Source organism: Doryrhamphus excisus, linkage group LG20 (assembly GCF_037039965.1).
Source record: "Doryrhamphus excisus strain RoL-2023G ecotype Guam linkage group LG20, RoL_Dexc_Guam_v1.1, whole genome shotgun sequence".
Taxonomy (NCBI): Eukaryota; Metazoa; Chordata; class Actinopteri; order Syngnathiformes; family Syngnathidae; genus Doryrhamphus; species Doryrhamphus excisus.
Genome location: NC_136376.1, coordinates 2,917,308 through 2,934,875, shown reverse-complemented (window position 1 = coordinate 2,934,875; position 17,568 = coordinate 2,917,308). Strand labels below are relative to the sequence as shown.

General features: G+C 41.9%; 1 protein-coding gene across 1 annotated transcript in view; it reads right to left on the bottom strand.

The window, feature by feature from the left end:
* LOC131108045 (ankyrin-3-like) overlaps window positions 1–16,417 on the bottom strand; it is a 202,216-nt gene extending 185,799 nt beyond the window's left edge. The window contains exon 1 of the mRNA XM_078787294.1: window positions 15,704–16,417. Within this exon, the coding sequence (XP_078643420.1) occupies window positions 15,704–15,781 (78 nt within the window). The 5' untranslated portion in view covers window positions 15,782–16,417. The remainder of the gene's footprint in view (window positions 1–15,703) is intronic.
* Window positions 16,418–17,568: the final 1,151 nt, after the last annotated feature.

Genomic DNA, 17,568 nt, shown 5'->3' with positions numbered 1-17,568 from the left:
AAAATAATTTTTTAAATTTTTTTTAAACTTTAATTATATTAGGAAAGCAGGAAGTGAACAAATGTAACAGTTACTGATTGTAAAAGTACCAGATGAAGGGGTAGGATTTAATAAGCTTTGCTTCTTCCTACTCCTTTCGGACATGCAGAACTGTGAACTGATTATGTGATGCATTCAATTGTAATCGGATGCATGTTCAAATGAAATTAAACCATTACCAATTAATTATGTCTTCCTTAACCACAAACACAGGCCAATGACATAATGTCTCAATAAATGTAAGTATTGTGGCATTCGATTAACCGAAATTGTAATTACTGTCACAAAAGTACACACTATGTTGGTAAAATAAATGTAAAAAGGTCAAAAATGCAATTATAAAAAATTCATTCATTTTCTACCGCTTATCCTCACCGGGGTCGAGGGGGGTGCTGGAGCCTATCCCAGCTGTCTTTTCTCCAATCACAGTGCACATATAGACAAACAACCATTCACACTCACATTCATACCTATGGACAATTTGGAGTCGCTAATTAACCTAGCATGTTTTTGGAATGTGGGAGGAAACCGGAGTACCCGGAGAAAACCCACGCATGCACGGGGAGAACATGCAAACTCCACACAGAGATGGCCGAGGGTGGGATTGAACTTGTGTCTCCTCGCTGTGAGGTCTGCACGCTAACCACTCGACCACTGTGCAGCCCATTATAAAAAATTAAAAGGAAAAAATCTATATATATTTCTTAAGGAGAGAGTTAGTATTAACCGAAGTAAATACAGTAGTGTGAATGCAGTATTTGAACAGCATGGAAGTATTTGCACACACACACAGGAGTCCTTGTTAGTGTGCCTGCAGAGTCTAATATTGTTTTGAATGCAAACAGAGCATCAGCACACGATGATGTAAAAGACATGGCCGCCCCTTGAAAATGTCTGCTCTCATGTCTGCTGCTCCTTCTCTGTCAAAAATTCCACCCTCCTTCAGGTTTTCACAGCTCCATGCCAACACTCTGAGGACACCAGAAAACAAGCCGACCGGCAGCCAGCAAGCGAACGAACGAACGAACGAACGAACGAGCGAGCGAGGCTGGTGCAAGCGGGCGGAGTCTCAAAAAGGAGGTCAGACGGCGGCTACGACATTTTTTTCTTTTTTTTTTAAATATTATTCACAAACACGTACAGCGTGAATGGATGATTGCTAAATAATAAAATAAAACATGCTCAATGCCGTGCTTGCTTGGAACGTCTATGACTATTTCAAGAGGTGCTGGTGACAAATGGGGCAGCTGGAGCTCTGCCCCAAGATTACTGATGGATGCCCTCGTCCAGTCTCACCTCAGTAATGGTAATGGTTTAATTTCACTTGAACATGCATCAGATTACAATTGAATGCATCACATAATCAGTTCACAGTTCCACATGTCCAAAAGGAGTAGGAAGAAGCAAAGCTTATTAAATCCTGCCCCTCCATCTGGTACTTTTACAATCAGTAACTGTTACATTTGTTCACTTCCTGCTTTCCTAAGATAATTTAAGTATTTTTAATTTTTTAATTTTATTTAATTATATTTCTGGTGGCATGGTGGTCCAGTGGTTAGCGTGCAGGCCTCGCAGCTAGGAGACCAGGGTTCAATTCCACTCTTGGCCATCTCTGTGTGGAGTTTGCATGTTCTCCCCGTGCATGCGTGGGTTTTCTCCGGGTACTCCGGTTTCCTCCCACATTCCAAAAACATGCTAGGTTAATTGGCGACTCCAAATTGTCCATAGGTATGAATGTGAGTGTGAATGGTTGTTTGTCTATATGTGCCCTGTGATTGGCTGGTGACCAGTCCAGGGTGTACCCCGCCTCTAGCCCGAAGACAGCTGGGATAGGCTCCAGCACCCACGTGACCCTCGTGAGGAAAAAGCGGTAGAAAATGAATGAATGAATAATTATATTTTTTTGTCAAGTACCAAAGTACGAGGTGATATGAACATACAACGACATAATGTGTACTCAGTTTCTCTTCAATATATTTTAACTTGATTTTTTTTCCTTTATTCGTGTAAAATTACTGTCGATTTTTCTATTTTTGCTGTTTTAATTTAAAAAAACGATATTTTTAGCATATGCCATGCTCCAAACCAATGGAAAAGGCAGTATGAGGGTGCGGTTTGACCCTAGAACAGACCGATTCCCTTTGCATTGCCTCCTATTAGAAGCCTTCTGTTGAATTATGAATATTCAAAATCTAGCAAGCATCCATTTATTGAACTATCACAACTACGTCGCAATGTTTGTTAATGTTGCAATGACGTGACATAAACAAGCCGGCATGCAAAAGTAGCATGGCCGCCGGCTGCTGGGTACTTGTGTGTGTGTGTGTGTGTTTGACGGAATGGCCAGCATGCGTGAGGCGGGTGTGGTTTAAAGCTAACAGTGGTGCAGTGTGACAACCCCCAGCTGTGAGGGTGTGAGGCCGCTAATGAGGAGAGTGTGCGGAAGGCAGCGAACGCACCATTCAAGAATGATGAGTAGGAAGGAAAGCTGCGTTGGAATAATGGAGGGAGGATGCATCGAGAGGCAGGATTGTAAAGAAAAAAAAGGATAAGTCAGGAGGAAGGATGTGGGCAGGATAGTGGGATGGAGAGTGCAGGCAGAGCTGAGGAGGGCAGGAAGTGGCTTCCCTCACTTCTTGACTTCATGAATAAATCACCGCCGAGATCTCTGGCCTCACCCGGTATGTCTTCTTGCTTACTACGTGTCCCAGATGGTTCATGAGTTCAGCCAGTAGAGAGGGAACACGCCAAGTCGAATTCCCCCAGCTGAGGAACACTTTCTAGGATGGCCTCGTCCGCCAGCAATTAGCCAAACACATGCAGGACTTGATGACTTGCATCCAGCTCCGTGTTCCAAACTTTTTCCCATGACGGCCAAAAAGTCATTTTTTATATTTTGTAAAGCAACATGTATGTTATATCTTTCACCCCGCAAAAAACTGCATCTCGACCAGTGGATCATTAGGCCTATTTGAGGGAAGCTTCAGCCCCCCTAAAAAGTCTCCCTAAATAATTTGATATTTTTTACTGATTTTTTTTTTTCTATAGGATTTTTTTTTTTACAATTTTTTTTTTTTTTAAATAAAAATGTAAAAAAAATTTACAAAAGAAATCTCTGGCAAATTTCATATACATAATAGGTCAAAAGCACGGTTATTTTTAGATTATTTTAGGGGGCTGTTCTTAAGTCCCCTTAAATAATTTGATATTTTTTATTGATTTTTTTTTAATTATTTTATTTACAAAAAAAAAAAAATCTGACAAATTTCATATAATAGAGCAAAAGCAGGGTTATTTTTCGGTTATTATAGGGGGCTTCGGTCCCCCTAAAATGTTCTTAAGCCCCCCTAAATAATTTGATATTTTTTATTGATTTTTTTTCTATAGATTTTTTTTTGCAAAAAAAATATCTGGCAAATTTCATGTAATAGGGCAAAATCAGGGTTATTTTAGGGGGCTTCGGTCCCCCTAAAATGTTCTTAAGGCCCCCTAAATAATTTGATATTTTTTATAGATTTTTTTTCTATAGATTTTTTTTTTTACAAAAAAAATCTCAGACAAATTTCATATAATAGGGCAAAAGCAGGGTTATTTTTAGGTTATTTTAGGGGGCTTCAGTCCCCCTAAAATGTTCTAAAACCTCTCCTAAATAATTTGATTTTTTTATTGATTTTTTTTCTATAGATTTTTTTTTTACAAAAAAAAAATTTTTTACAAAAAAATCTGTGACAAATTTCATATAATTGAGCCAAAGCAGGGTTATTTTGAGGTTAATTTAGGCGGCTTCACTCCCCCTAAAATGTTCTGAAGCGTCAGGGTTATTTTAGGGGGCTTCGGTCCCCCTAAAATGTTCTTAAGGCCCCCTAAATAATTTGATATTTTTAATAGATTTTTTCTCTATAGATTTTTTTTTTTTACAAAAAAAATCTCAGACAAATTTCATATAATAGAGCAAAAGCAGGGTTATTTTTAGGTTATTTTAGGGGGCTTCAGTCCCCCTAAAATGTTCTAAAGCCTCTCCTAAATAATTAGATTTTTTTATAGATTTTTTTTCACAAAAAAATTTTTTTTTACAAAAAAATCTGTGACAAATTTCCTATAACTGAGCCAAAGCAGGGTTATTTTGAGGTTAATTTAGGGGGCTTCACTCCCCCTAAAATGTTCTGAAGCGCCCCTAAATAATTTGATATATTTTATTGATTTTTTTCCTATAGATTTTTTTTTTTTTCCAAAGAAAATCTCAGACAAATTTCATATAATAGGGCAAAAGCAGGGTTATTTTTAGGTTATTTTAAAAATGTCGGCCCTTAAAACAGCGGAGCTCTTCTACTATAGAGATGATCTTTGACTTAGCAAAGCCCTACCAGACATGAAGATATGTAACTGATGTTTGTGCAGTAAAGTCCCTAAAAAGAGCAGAGTGGAATAATTTGGTCCACATGTGTGAATCATTAAAACGGGTCACACAGGAAGGTGTTACATAAATGCGAGTGGGCAGACAAAATGTTGACAGATTTCACTCTGATGAGAAAGTCTTGTCGGCGCGCTACAGAAGCGCACGCCCGTAGAGACGGTAATGGAGTTGCAAGGGGAACAAAGGGAAACCATTTCCTCCCTCGGCAGTCATTAAACAATGGAGACATTCTGCTCGTGAAGACACAGAGCGATTGAGTGGTTCTGGTCGGCCAAGTGTGTCTCTCCACTGTTGTGATTTATAATGCCGTTGAGCACGGCCCGCTTCTATGTGCTTCTGGAAGCTTCCATGCAGTAATTAACAGCATGCCGGACTGAGAGGAGAACCGGTGTGAACACGTCTTGCAGGACTAAAGCCGAGACATCTTCTTCTCTTCTTTCAAACATCATAATTGCGTATCGATCGCCGACTGAAACACAAAGAGATCGATATGAAAGGAGCGGCCGATAACAGGAAGTAAAGACATCCTAAAGTCAGGCGTTTACTGTTAGTAATAAAGTGTTCAAACTCCAACAACCCGACCTTCCACTAAGAAGAGATGCTTTGTTCAACTTTGGTATTTGACTTTTCGGATACTTAAAATTCAGAGAAATGTTAAAATCCAACAATGAACAAAAAAGGACACCATTTTGCATTCAAGTTGGACGGAAATTGTAAAAAAAAAAAAGTCTTCCAGTAAGACACCACCTTGCTACAACAGACATGATGGCTCCGCCTCCAAACAGCCATGCTAATATGCTAATTTGGCTCATTTGAGACAAAATTGTCCATAGAATAAATTCATAGTTACGGCATACAAAACTTGTTTACGACCTTCTAAATGCAATGTTTAACATTATTAGAGCCCTCTGGGCATAAAATAACACCCCTATAGTCACCTTTATACTCAAATTACCCAATATAATTGCTATAATATGAGAATTTAGAAGCCTATCCCAGCTGTCTTCGGGCGAGAGGCAGGTTTTACCCTGGACTGGTGGCCAGCCAATCACAGGGCACATATAGACAAACAACCATTCACACTCCGTTCGGGTCTCCTTGCTTTGAGGTCTGCGTGCTAACCACTCGACCGCCATGTATTATTATGATTATGATATTACAAATATGATTATGGTTATGAATATTATGTTTATTGCGCATGTTGTGAAATAATTCAAACCTGCAATAAAATTATGTTTGACCAGCAAGCAATACTGCATGTCAAAATTTGAATTTATCTTCTAATGCCTAATATTTATATTTAATATATTCAAACATAGAACAGCATAATTTATTCCTGAATTTTTCGTGGGGTAAAATTTGCAAAATTCGAAGCGCAATGCGGCGATGGATGTGTCCTGTGATTGGCACCCTCAGCTGTGTCCCTAAATGAGGAAGTGCTATAATTTTTATTTTTACTAATTAACTACAACTTTTAGAAAATTATACAAAATTCTGACAACAGGCAAAAAACATACATATTTTCCTAAAAAGCTATTTTTTTTTATTAACTACAAATTTTAGAAAATTATACAAAATTCTGACAACAGGCAAAAAGATATACATATTTTCCTAAAAAGCTATTTTTTTTATTAACTACAAATTTTAGAAAATTATACAAAATTCTGACAACAGGCAAAAATATATACATATTTTCCTAAAAAGCTATTTTTTTTATTAACTACAAATTTTAGAAAATTATACAAAATTCTGACAACAGGCAAAAAAACATACATATTTTCCTAAAAAGCTATTTTTTTTTATTAACTACAAATTTTTGAAAATTATACAAAACTCTGAAACAGGCAAAAAAAAACATTTTCCTAAAAAGCAAATGACTGAATTGAATGAATGATTAGTTTCTAATAAAAAACAGCTTTTTAATAACCACTCCAGAATATGAATTGCCATATTTGCAAATGGGTGGATCACTTATGCCTGCTTTCTGACTTTGAAAAATCCATTTCCTGTCTAGCATTAAGATGAAACGGCGTTTCTCCTTTCTCTCCGAGATGTGCGGAATGAATCAACATTCCAAATGTGTTTTCAAGCATCCTCACAAAGAAACAACATGACGTTCTTCCTGCGAGCCAAAAAGCCTTTTCCGAGAAAGTGTCGTCCCCTAAGTGAAAGTGGCAGCTAATTGTCTGTTTAGCCAGCAGAGCCACAGTCGGGGGCGGATGAAAACAGTATTAGTATTGACCCCGTGCCGCCTTGCCGCTGTGTAATCCGCCGGGCGCGGCGCTCCAAGAGATGCGAGTACACACGCGGGGCCGGCCCAGTTGACGTGACTTGTGATGGCCTCGTGAAATTAACACCTTAACTAGAAAAGGGAGGAGAAAATCACGAGATTAAAGAGGCGCTGGTCAGGAAGTGTCTCGGTCTTTCCGTTTTACGCTTCGACGAGGCTTCCTAAGAAGTGTTGAATGAGGGATTTGAGGATGAGATGGGAAAGCAGGGATGATTCATGCTCGTCTTTTTTAAAGCAGCTAATTGGAGCTGTCAAGCTGCTGATAATCTGCACAGAGTTCCATAAGGCAACATTACTACCTCCGGAATAAAAGAGGGATTATTAGAGACGGAAAAAGCCATAAAGTCGTTTCATCTTGATGTACAAACGATTATTTTCTATCTCGCATCGCTCACATTTTATGACAGTAATACTTCCCATGGGACAATACTGTAGAAATGAAACTTTAGAGTAGTCAATGTACAGTTTGGACATCCCTCACTACAACATTCATTTATTCATTTTCTACCGCTTATCCTCATGAGGGTCGCAGATGGTGCTGGAGCCTATCCCAGCTGTCTTCGGGCGAGAGGCTGGACTGGTGGCCAGCCAATCACAGGGCACATATAGACAAACAACCATTCACACTCACATTCATACCTATGGACAATTTGGAATTAACGGCAATTAACCTAGCATGTTTTTGGAATGTGGGAGGAAAGCATAGAAAAGTTATCTACAATACATTTTTTACCACTATTAGAGCCCTCTAGACAAACACTAACACCCCTACAGTCAGCTTTATACTCACATAACTTGAAAACAATGATCATTCATTCGTTCATTTTCTACTGCTTATCCTAACGAGGGTCGCAGGGGGTGCTGGAGCCTATCCCAGCTGTCTTCAGGCGAGAGGCGGGGTCCACCCTGGACTGGTGGCTAGCCAATGACAGGGCACATATAGACAAACAACCATTCACACTCACATTTCATACCTATGGACAATTTGGAGTCGCTAATTAACCTAGCATGTTTTTGGAATGTGGGAGTACCCGGAGAAAACCCACGCATGCACGGGGAGAACATGCAAACTCGAGGGTGGAATTGAACTCGGGTTTTCTAGCTGTGAGACCTGCGTGTTAACCACTCGCAGTTTTTGGCCCGAGAGAAGCTTTAACGTTCGCTCTGAGGCGACATCACCTCAGCCATGATGTTTTTTTTGGTGGTGGGGGTGTAGATGAAAGGCTGAATCTTGTCAAAGCCAGGCAGGAAGTAGAGAGCGGTACGCAGGATCCCCATTAGAGACTAAGAGATGTGAAGCAGCAGAGGAGATGGGTGTAGATGCCAATGTGAGCAAAGTGAAACGTTAGAGTTCTCCATTCCCTCTTGTGACTGCCGACACATTTCACAGTGTTATGTAACTTTATGAAATCATCCTTCCTGCTGCAAAAAAAAAAAAACAAAAAAAAAAACGTTCACCTCGTTTCAGTCGTAGCTCCATTACCCCGTTCCTTTCTCATCGTTGACGGGGAATGGAGTCAGACAGGCGAGGTTTGATGTGGAGTCTTTGGCTTTCCAGGCAGATTCTCCGATTCTAGTCTCACGGTGCCGCCGGTGACCGTTAATTGTCTGTCTTTTCTCCATTGGTCATTGATTTTTAACGAGCGGGGGGGACGTTCTCGATTAAAGATGTTATTGCTGCTCGACTTGGACGTTTCCATTTATGACGTTGACTGTGCAAACAGCTGATGTAATGAGGCACTAAATTTAATTTAAAACTAAATAATACCTTTCAGGCCTCGTACAGGGCCACCACTCAATGGTTCTACATGGGGTGGAAAGGATGTTGGGGGGGGCCATAGTCGCTCACAAAAGGGAATCACTCCAAGCATTTTATTATACCTTCTCATGGGACATTACTAGAAGTACGAGTAGTCCATGTATAGCTTTTTTATTAGTATAGATTTACTATCCACTGAAAATGATTGTAGAGTTTGCATGTTCTCCCCGTGCATGCGTGGGTTTTCTCTGGGTACTCTGGGTCTCTGGGTTTCCTCCCACATTCCAAAAACATGCTAGTTGCTAATTGGTGACTCCAAAAACATGCTAGGTTAATTGGCGTTAATTCCAAATTGTCCATAGGTATGAATGTGAGTGTGAATGGTTGTTTGTCTATATGTGCCCTGTGATTGGCTGGCCACCAGTCCAGGGTGTACCCCGCCTCTCGCCCCGAAGACAGCTGGGATAGGCTCCAGCATAAACAACACAAAAATGGTTGTTTTACATGAAAATAACTATTTATTTACTAATATAACACCATTAACTATTTGCAAATTTCACATTTGAAACTGAGACCTGGGTTCAATTCCACCCTCGGCCATCTCTGTGTGGAGTTTGCATGTTCTCCCCGTGCATGCGTGGGTTTTCTCCGGGTACTCCGGTTTCCTCCCACATTCCAAAAACATGCTAGTTGCTAATTGTCCAAATTGTCCATAGGAATGAATGTGAGTGTGAATGGTTGTTTGTCTATATGTGCCCTGTGATTGGCTGGCCACCAGTCCAGGGTGTACCCCGCCGAAGACAGCTGGGATAGGCTCCAGCACCTCCTGCGACCCTCGTGAGGATAAGCGGTAGAAAATGAATGAATGAATGAACTTCTAACAACCATTCTGAGGGTTATGGAACAAAAAAAAGCCAAAGCCAGAAGTCCCATTCATCCCATTGGCTGTCTGTCAAAACACAGAACCGCCCTAAGCCCACATGAAGCTTGTTACTGGTGTCGACTGAAGGAAATATTCATATATTATGATCCAGAAACAAGCACTTCCATTTCATTAGGTCCGATACTAGAATCAGCTGTGATTGTCAGCCAGGTATCCGTGTATCAACCAGTTTATTATCTGACGTCGATTTAGGAACCGCAAAAAGAGACAAGTCCCCAGTCACAACAAGGTCGTCAGACAAAACAGTCAGCCGTAAACCGCTTTCTTTTTAGCACCCAATAACAAAAAAAAAAGCTTTTGTTGTCCCTCTTTCGCTTGCATTTTGTCAGTTGCCATAGCGACAAAGACGAGCCGGAGGAAGCTCAAAGACTATTCCAAATTCCTGAGAAGATTTTTTTTTTTTCTTTAAACAGTGCCACTCTATTTCCCCCCACCTTAAAGTGTGAAATGATGACAGGCAGGAGCGGAAAGCAAGCATGCAGGCAAGAGCATCCATGCTGGAAACACTAAATTCCTGCGCCACACTTGCACCGTACAGTAAAAACACTCACACCTAATCATAACGCTCCATCTTTGGGGACGATGCTTTTCTATTCCTGAGGTGCTCGTCTAAAATGTAGTCAATGTCCTCAATGTTAAATTTGCAGCCTGAAGGCCCCGATGGGTTTTTGGTTTTTTTTTTATACATGGACAGAAGTGTATCACACCTAATACTGTTTTCTTACACGACGAGAGAAAGCAGTTTGAAATGTGCTGAGCTCTCACTGATATCGATTCATTCTTGCCAAGAGAACATAAAAAAAAAAAAACTTGGTCTTGCTGATGGCAGGTCAGTTAGAGCAGAGATTTGCAGAGCGGGGCGAATGGAAAGAGTGGAGAGAGTGCATGGAGAGCTTTTGTATGGCCTTTTTTGTTGATTGGCTGGACACTCTTCACCCTTTTTGTGTGTGTGTGTGTGTGTGTGTGTGTGCCCACTCGAGTTTGAATCTCGAGGGTTTGAAGATGTTAGCTAATCTGCAGTTTGCTGTCAAAAAGAGAGGCTTCATTTATGTCCCATAAGGCTAATTACTGGACAGTCGTGAGAACGCTCTGAACCTGGAAAAATATTGTAATATGCAATTAAAAAGGCGGCAAAATAGTAGAATATGCTGTAATACGGATGCCAAGCTTTGCTTCTTCCTACTCCTTTTGGACATGTGGACATTATGGGATGCATTCAATTGTAATCTGATGCATGTTCAAATGAAATTAAACCATTACCATTACCATGTACTTCAATTCAGTATAACTTTAATATGCATGTTCAAAATGCAATTACTGTTTTTTTAGTGAGAACTAGGAGTGGCTGGGTTGGGGGCAATGGCATTTCTCTCACAACAACTGTTGGTGTTTGTCCCATTTAGCTGCTGATGCATGGAGGCGGTGAATAAAACGAGCTAGCTAACTGCTCCAGTTCCATTTAGTCAAGCGCCGGCAATTAAAATTGTATACAAACATGTACACGGAGAGTTCACTGACGTGTTTCCAGCATGCATCATGCTCTTACAGCCCCTCCAGTGAAAAAAAAGGCAGTGGTGTTCCATTTTTCACAGGGGCGCTCTAACAACACGCCTCTGTGCCGTCTTCTAACGAGAGCTCGTCCATCTCTCGTCTGGAGAAGCTGTTTTGTGACGGTGGCTTCAAAGAGAGATGACACATTGCATCCTCTGGATGTGCGGTGATGGATGACACTGTGTGTGTGTGTGTGTGCGTGTTGCCTTTGTTTTTCACATTAGGCCTAATGGACTTGGATCACGTTGTGTCCTTAAGAGGAGCAGATTGTGCTTTATAGGCACTTGCAACAGACTTAATGTAGAAATCTACCAGATTGTTGCCAAGTACGTACAGTAAAACCTGCTACATTTGTGATCCTGCAAATTCAGTAAGGATTCCATTCATGCATAGGGTGGAGCCTATCCCAGCTGACTCAAGGCAAGAGGCGGGGTACACCCTGTACCGATCACATATGGACAACTCGTCTGTGTGGTTATTTATAGAAAGCTGGTTGCTTATAGAATGTGCTCCATCAGGTGGACAAGGTGGCCCCACCCCCTTCTTCCGCTAGCTGTATAAATGGAGGATGCAGGTGGGTGGTATAGTTCGTATGACACAGCTGTAATCCCGTGGGGAGAGGGCACACGGGTCGGCTCTGGCACTCTTTAAGGAAGCGTCTCTTTGGGGAACGACATGGAGGCTAAGGGAAGTGAGAAGTGCATGAGAGGTGTGATGGTGAAGGAATCCTTCTGGGATCTTAAGAAGTTTTCTGTGTCGGGATTCCATTTACACAAGCGAAAGAATCATCGACGGGTTGTGTTTTGGAAGACAAGCTAGCATAGGTTTAGACAAATGGTCAATGACGGCAACCATGTTGCTCAAATTTGACACACACGTGCTTGTTGTTCTTCTACAGATGGCCACCAAATTTCGTGGCGATTTGGCTAAAAACTCCAAAAGTTACAGTAGATGTTGTGTAGAGCACGTGGAGATGCGTGAGAACTTTCAAAACAACTCCATTTATAGGGGGTGTGAAACTTTAAGGTTTAATATAATATATAAATAATAAAATAAAATACAGTAAAGTCTCATTATATCGATATCGGTTATATCGATAGTACTGCTTATTACGATACTATTTTCATTTCATTATTTTCTCCCAAGAATATCGATATAACGAGACTTTACTGTAATACAAAACATAACATAATAATATAACAGAAGCTGCACAGTGGTCGAGTGGTTAGCGCGCAGACTAGGAGATTCGGTTTCTCACCCTCTTCACTTGCAACTGTCTTTGGCCCCATGGTGGGTTATTTCACACATACCCATTTGTGTCCAATTTCAGGCTGTTTACATGCATAAGAAAGACCAGTGTCAGTTGGACTAATACAATACCGGCTGCACGGCGGTCGAATGGTTAGCGCGCAGACCTCACAGCTAGGAGACCCGAGTTCAAACTCACACCTCGGCCGTCGCTGTGTGGAGTTTGCATGTTCTCCCTGTGCATTTTCCGGGTACTCCGGTTTCCTCCCACATTCCAAAAACATGCTAGGTTAATTGTTGACTCCAAATTGTCCATAGGTATGAATGTGAGTGTGAATGGTTGTTTGTCTATATGTGCCCTGTGATTGGATGGCCACCAGTCCGGGGTGTACGCCGCCTCTCTCGCCCGAAGAGAGCTGGGATAGGCTCCCATGAATAATAGTAGGCTCAGAATGAATAATAGTAGGGGTGTTTTGACAAATGACAAGCCTTTTGTGGAGCATAAGAACTGTATATGACAGCGTATTCCACCATTTTCGCTGCCCTTTTCATTGCTATTTATTACGTTTTTGCTCTTTTGTGGTGTCTTTTAGGAAGAAAGACGGTGTCGCGGACCTCTCCCTCTGTTCAGAGAAGACTTCTTAACCTTAAAGTAGATGCTTTCCCTCGCTTCTCCTTCAAAACCATCTGACTTCTCTGTCCAGATGTGTACATTTTTGTCCTTAAAGAGTGCTTTCTCTTTTTAAAAATGCGGGTCTTGACCCAACCCGTGCTTGGTTTCTATGTGGGTCTTTACTACGTTTTTCCAGTTTGTTCACATACAACGTAACATGGAGAGACTTCAAATGAAGCACCCTCAAAAATGCAGACAACGTTGCTTCTGCTTTTTGATTCGACATCCGTCTCTGTCACGGTGGACATTTGATCGGACGTGCGAGCCGGGCTCATCAGAGCGGCTGCTTCATGAAAAATGTAATATTTCTCATCTGGCCAAGAAGTTCACCCAGTCCGCCCTCCCTCCGTCCGTCCGTCCATCCCTCCCCGCCTTCCTTCCTTCCTTCTTTCTTTCGTCTCAGTCTCCATCTCAGCTCCCTCCTCCGTTCGCCCTTTTGCTCCAGAGCGAAGCCAGTTGCCATGGTTACAATCATGAACACATCTGGCGTAGTTATGATGTGGCGTGTGCACATGCGCACACACGGCGGGCTGACGGCAAACATCAACATGTAAGGACAGACGCATCAATATGCATGATTTTTCAGAGCAGTTTTGTGCTTTGTGGCTGTGGAGCGGAGCCTGTGTGGGGGAGATAACGGGCCGCGGCCTGCTGAGGAGCGAGATACGTCTGTTGGGAACTTTGGGCCTTTGTGATAATCCTGTTGGTTGATTGAACTCAACCAGCGCTGCAACTATGCACCGGGAGAAAAAACGAGCAGTAGATTAGCAGCTCGGCCTTAAAATTATTTAATAGTAGATTTAATTACATTTTGACCCATCTTGCATTTCTTCAAACTGACGCAAAGATACTTGATAGAAGAGCGATTAGCATTCTTTACATGGGAGCAAGGGGCGTGGCTTGGATGTCGCTGAAGATATCAGCTGTACAATGTTGCCCGAGCAGTTCACGTACTGTATATATTATTGGACTAATTGTGGTACACAGGAAGTAAACAGAATCAGTGGCCTAGTGGCTCCTTTAAAAGTCTGACTTTCCACTTTCTCATGCACTCATCATTATTATTAAAGTTAAAAAAGGATCTTGTACAGTATAATGGTAATTTTTTGTGATTACCGTATTTTCTGGTCGCTCCGGAGTATAAGTCACACAAGGCCAAAAATGCATAATTAGGTAGAAAAAAAACATACATAAGTCGTTCCGGAGTTTAAGTAAGAAAATGATGTGAAATAATTCTAAACGACAAATGGATGGAAGATATTGTTGATGCTAACCTCCTGTACAACCTGATTCGATTTCTCACCCTCTTCACTTGCAACTGTCTTTGGCCCCATGGTGGGTTATTTCACACATACCCATTTGTGTCCAATTTCAGGGTGTTTACATGCATAAGAAAGACCAGTTTCAGTTGGACTAATACAATACACTGCACGGCGGTCGAGTGGTTAGCATGAAGACTTCAGCTAGGAAACTCAAGTTCAATCCCACCCTCGGCCATCTCTGTGTGGAGTTTGCATGTTCTCCCCATGCATGCGTGGGTTTTCTCTTAGTACTCCGGTTTCCTCCCACAGTCCAAAAACATGCTAGGTCCATAGGTATGAATGTGAGTGTGAATGGTTGTTTGTCTATATGTGCCCAGTGATTGGCTGACCACCAGTCCAGGGTGTACCCTGCCTTTTGCCCCAAGACAGCTGGGATAGGCTCCAGCACCCCCTTGTGAGGATAAGCGGTTGAAAATGAATGAATAATACAATACCACATATGTAAACATATTCTATATCACGCTTTATCCACTTCCATGTGCAAATTCCAGGCCACCAACACAGCCATCCAGCCTGTTATAAGGTGACACATACCAGAGGGCCAGTAAATTTAACTGCAAACACAAAGAATGCGTCACTTCTCCAACACACTTCCAATCTATCCTTGTTAAAATGTATGGCGGGCAATCTTGTATAACAGTACGCTTCACTCTGGGCAACCCCCCCCCCCTTCTCTTTAGTCTAATAAATCCTACATCCTCAAGGGCCAACCCCAAATAAAGCTTTAAGCCTTCTGAAATGGAAAATAGTCTGAGGAAAGGGGAGACACCAGCTTTGTTTATACGGCAAGAAGACACACTGGTTTTGTGTTAAGTAGCCAGGACACAGAAAAAAAAAAAAAAAAAACGAAAAAAACAATGACATGCAAGCGAGAGCACGCTAACGCGCACGCTGACATTCCAGGTCATGAGTCAAAACATGTTTTGTGAGGCTTCACACGGCTTTGATTGAAAAAAGGAGGGAAAACAGGCTGCAAGTGTATTACATAAGACAGGGGTGTCCAAACTTTTTCCACACATTGTGCGTTAAAGCAAAAATGTTGACATCATAGCTTTGTGTTATAAGTGTATTTGTAAATAATGAATTGTTATTTTAACAATATGTCAAGTTAAAAAAAATGGCCCCCGGGCCGCACTTTGGATACCCTGATATAAGCACACACAGCTGTGGAGGAGTTTGACAGCACAACAGATGCCCCCCCCATCCCCACGGAGGGCTCCCCCCGACCCCTCCCTTTTGCCGCCACTTTGCATAGCGCCGCTCGTGCAGCCAATCAGCCGGAGGCAAAACAACCAGCCCGACCAGTCGCAGGTTAAGGATTACTGGTGAGTGACAGGTGACATTTCACATGCTTCGAGAAAAAAAAAAAAAAAAAAAGGTAGGGAGGGGATTTAAAAGCATTAAAAATATGCCGTAATCTGCTTTAAATCCAGTTTTAATCCCATTCAAAGAAAACAAACTCACCTTTTTTCCTTTCTTTTTGCGATGAGCGCCTTTCGCCGCTCCTGTTCCTGCTGCCTTCTCCTTTGCCTCCTCACTCATGCTGTTGCTGTCCTCCACTTACTTCTTCTTCTCCCTTCTTTTGGTGTTGTTTTTAATCCAGCATGTAGGATCTTGCTGCTGCTGCTTCTTCTTCTTCTGGTTCTGCTGCTGTTGTCTTCAATGGAGCACCATGGTTAGAGTGATGATGGAGGAGGAGGAGACAGAGATTGTTCCATGAACGCTGATGCTCTCCACGGAGGAGGTCCACTCCCACTCGGCTGCAATTAGCGGTGCTCTCCGACGCCTTTGCTGGCAGGGTGGGGTGGAGAAAGCAAAAGAGAGAGAGAGAGAGAGAGAGAGAGAGAGCGAGCGGCAGAAGGAGGATGTTTGATGAAGGAAGGGTGTCTACCTGAGGCTACCTGGGAGTCTCCTATGAAAGCACAAAGGGAAAGTTGCATTGGAAAATGAGAGGAGGGGGGGAAAAAAAAAAAGCTTCTGTGTTCTTCTCTTGCAGCCGTGACATGAAATGAGGCTTTCCACATCTCTGTTCGAGGAGGGAGGGTGGCAGGGTGGGTGTATACATGAGGTCCTTCCAGAAAAGGAACTCCTCTCCACGCTCTGCCAACATGTAGCTTGGATCATCTTACTGGAAGCTCGGACCAGATAGAGCTGTCACACATCAAAGAGGCAGACAGACAGACGGCCAAAGGGGGTAAAAGGCAAACATCTACAGGCTGACTGGGGGACGTATAAAAAGGGTGGGTGGAGGGAGGACACCACGGGCAGATGCTGTGAATGAGGAGAACACGGTGAGGAAACGGGAACAAAAAGCTTTTGTTTGAGGAAAGTAACATTAGTAACACAAAATGAAGGTCAACAGAAATTAGTGAGGAAGGGGGAACAAAATGCTTATTTGAAGTTGGAGGGAGAACATTGAAAAAGGGGGGGTGAGGAAAGCGATGGAGTCACCAAGCAAACAAGTAGATGTAAGTACATGGCACCAAGTAACATTAACAGTAAAAAACTAAAAGAAAAACTCAGTGGAAAATGGGAGGAAGCAATGTTAGCAAAAACAAAATGGAGGTCAACAGAAAATAGTGAGGAAGGGGGAACAAAATGCTTATTTGAAGTTGGAGGGAGTGAAAGAACATTGAAAAAAGGGGGGGGGGTGAGGAAAGCGATGGAGTCACCAAGCAAACAAGTAGATGTAAGTACATGGCACCAAGTAACATTAACAGTAAAAAACTAAAAGGAAACTCAGTGGAAAATAGGAGGAAGCAATGTTAGCAAAAACAAAATGGAGGTCAACAAGCAAACAGGAAAATGGACAAATTGGGGAGGAATTACAAGGACAGCAACTAATAAAGGGGGTCAACAAGCAGACCGCAGGTAGACCACAGCAAGTAATAAACACAACCAAAAGAAAAATGTTGTGAACGAGGGAGAAGCAAAGAGGAAAGCTGTAAGGTTGGAAGGGGGCTACAAATTTAAAACGGCAACAAAAAATGGCGGTCAACCAGCAGACAGGGAGACGGCAGCAAGTTGTGTTGTTAGCAGTGTTGGGTACGGTACTTTAAAAAAGTAATTAGTTATAGTTACTTCTAAAAAAAAAATAAATGAGTTACTCCACTACAAAAGTAACTAGTTACCACTAAAAGTAACACACAGACACAGAAAAGACGGGTACCATTACAGAGGTTTACATTTATTGCAGTCAACAGGTGTTTCTATGGGTTTGAGTTGCTCACACAAAACGTGGACAAAGTGTTTTTTTTCGGGGACATAATGTACATTTTACCTTTGACACCAACGAGGTTAAAGTAGTGTCTGTACTTCCATTTGGCAAA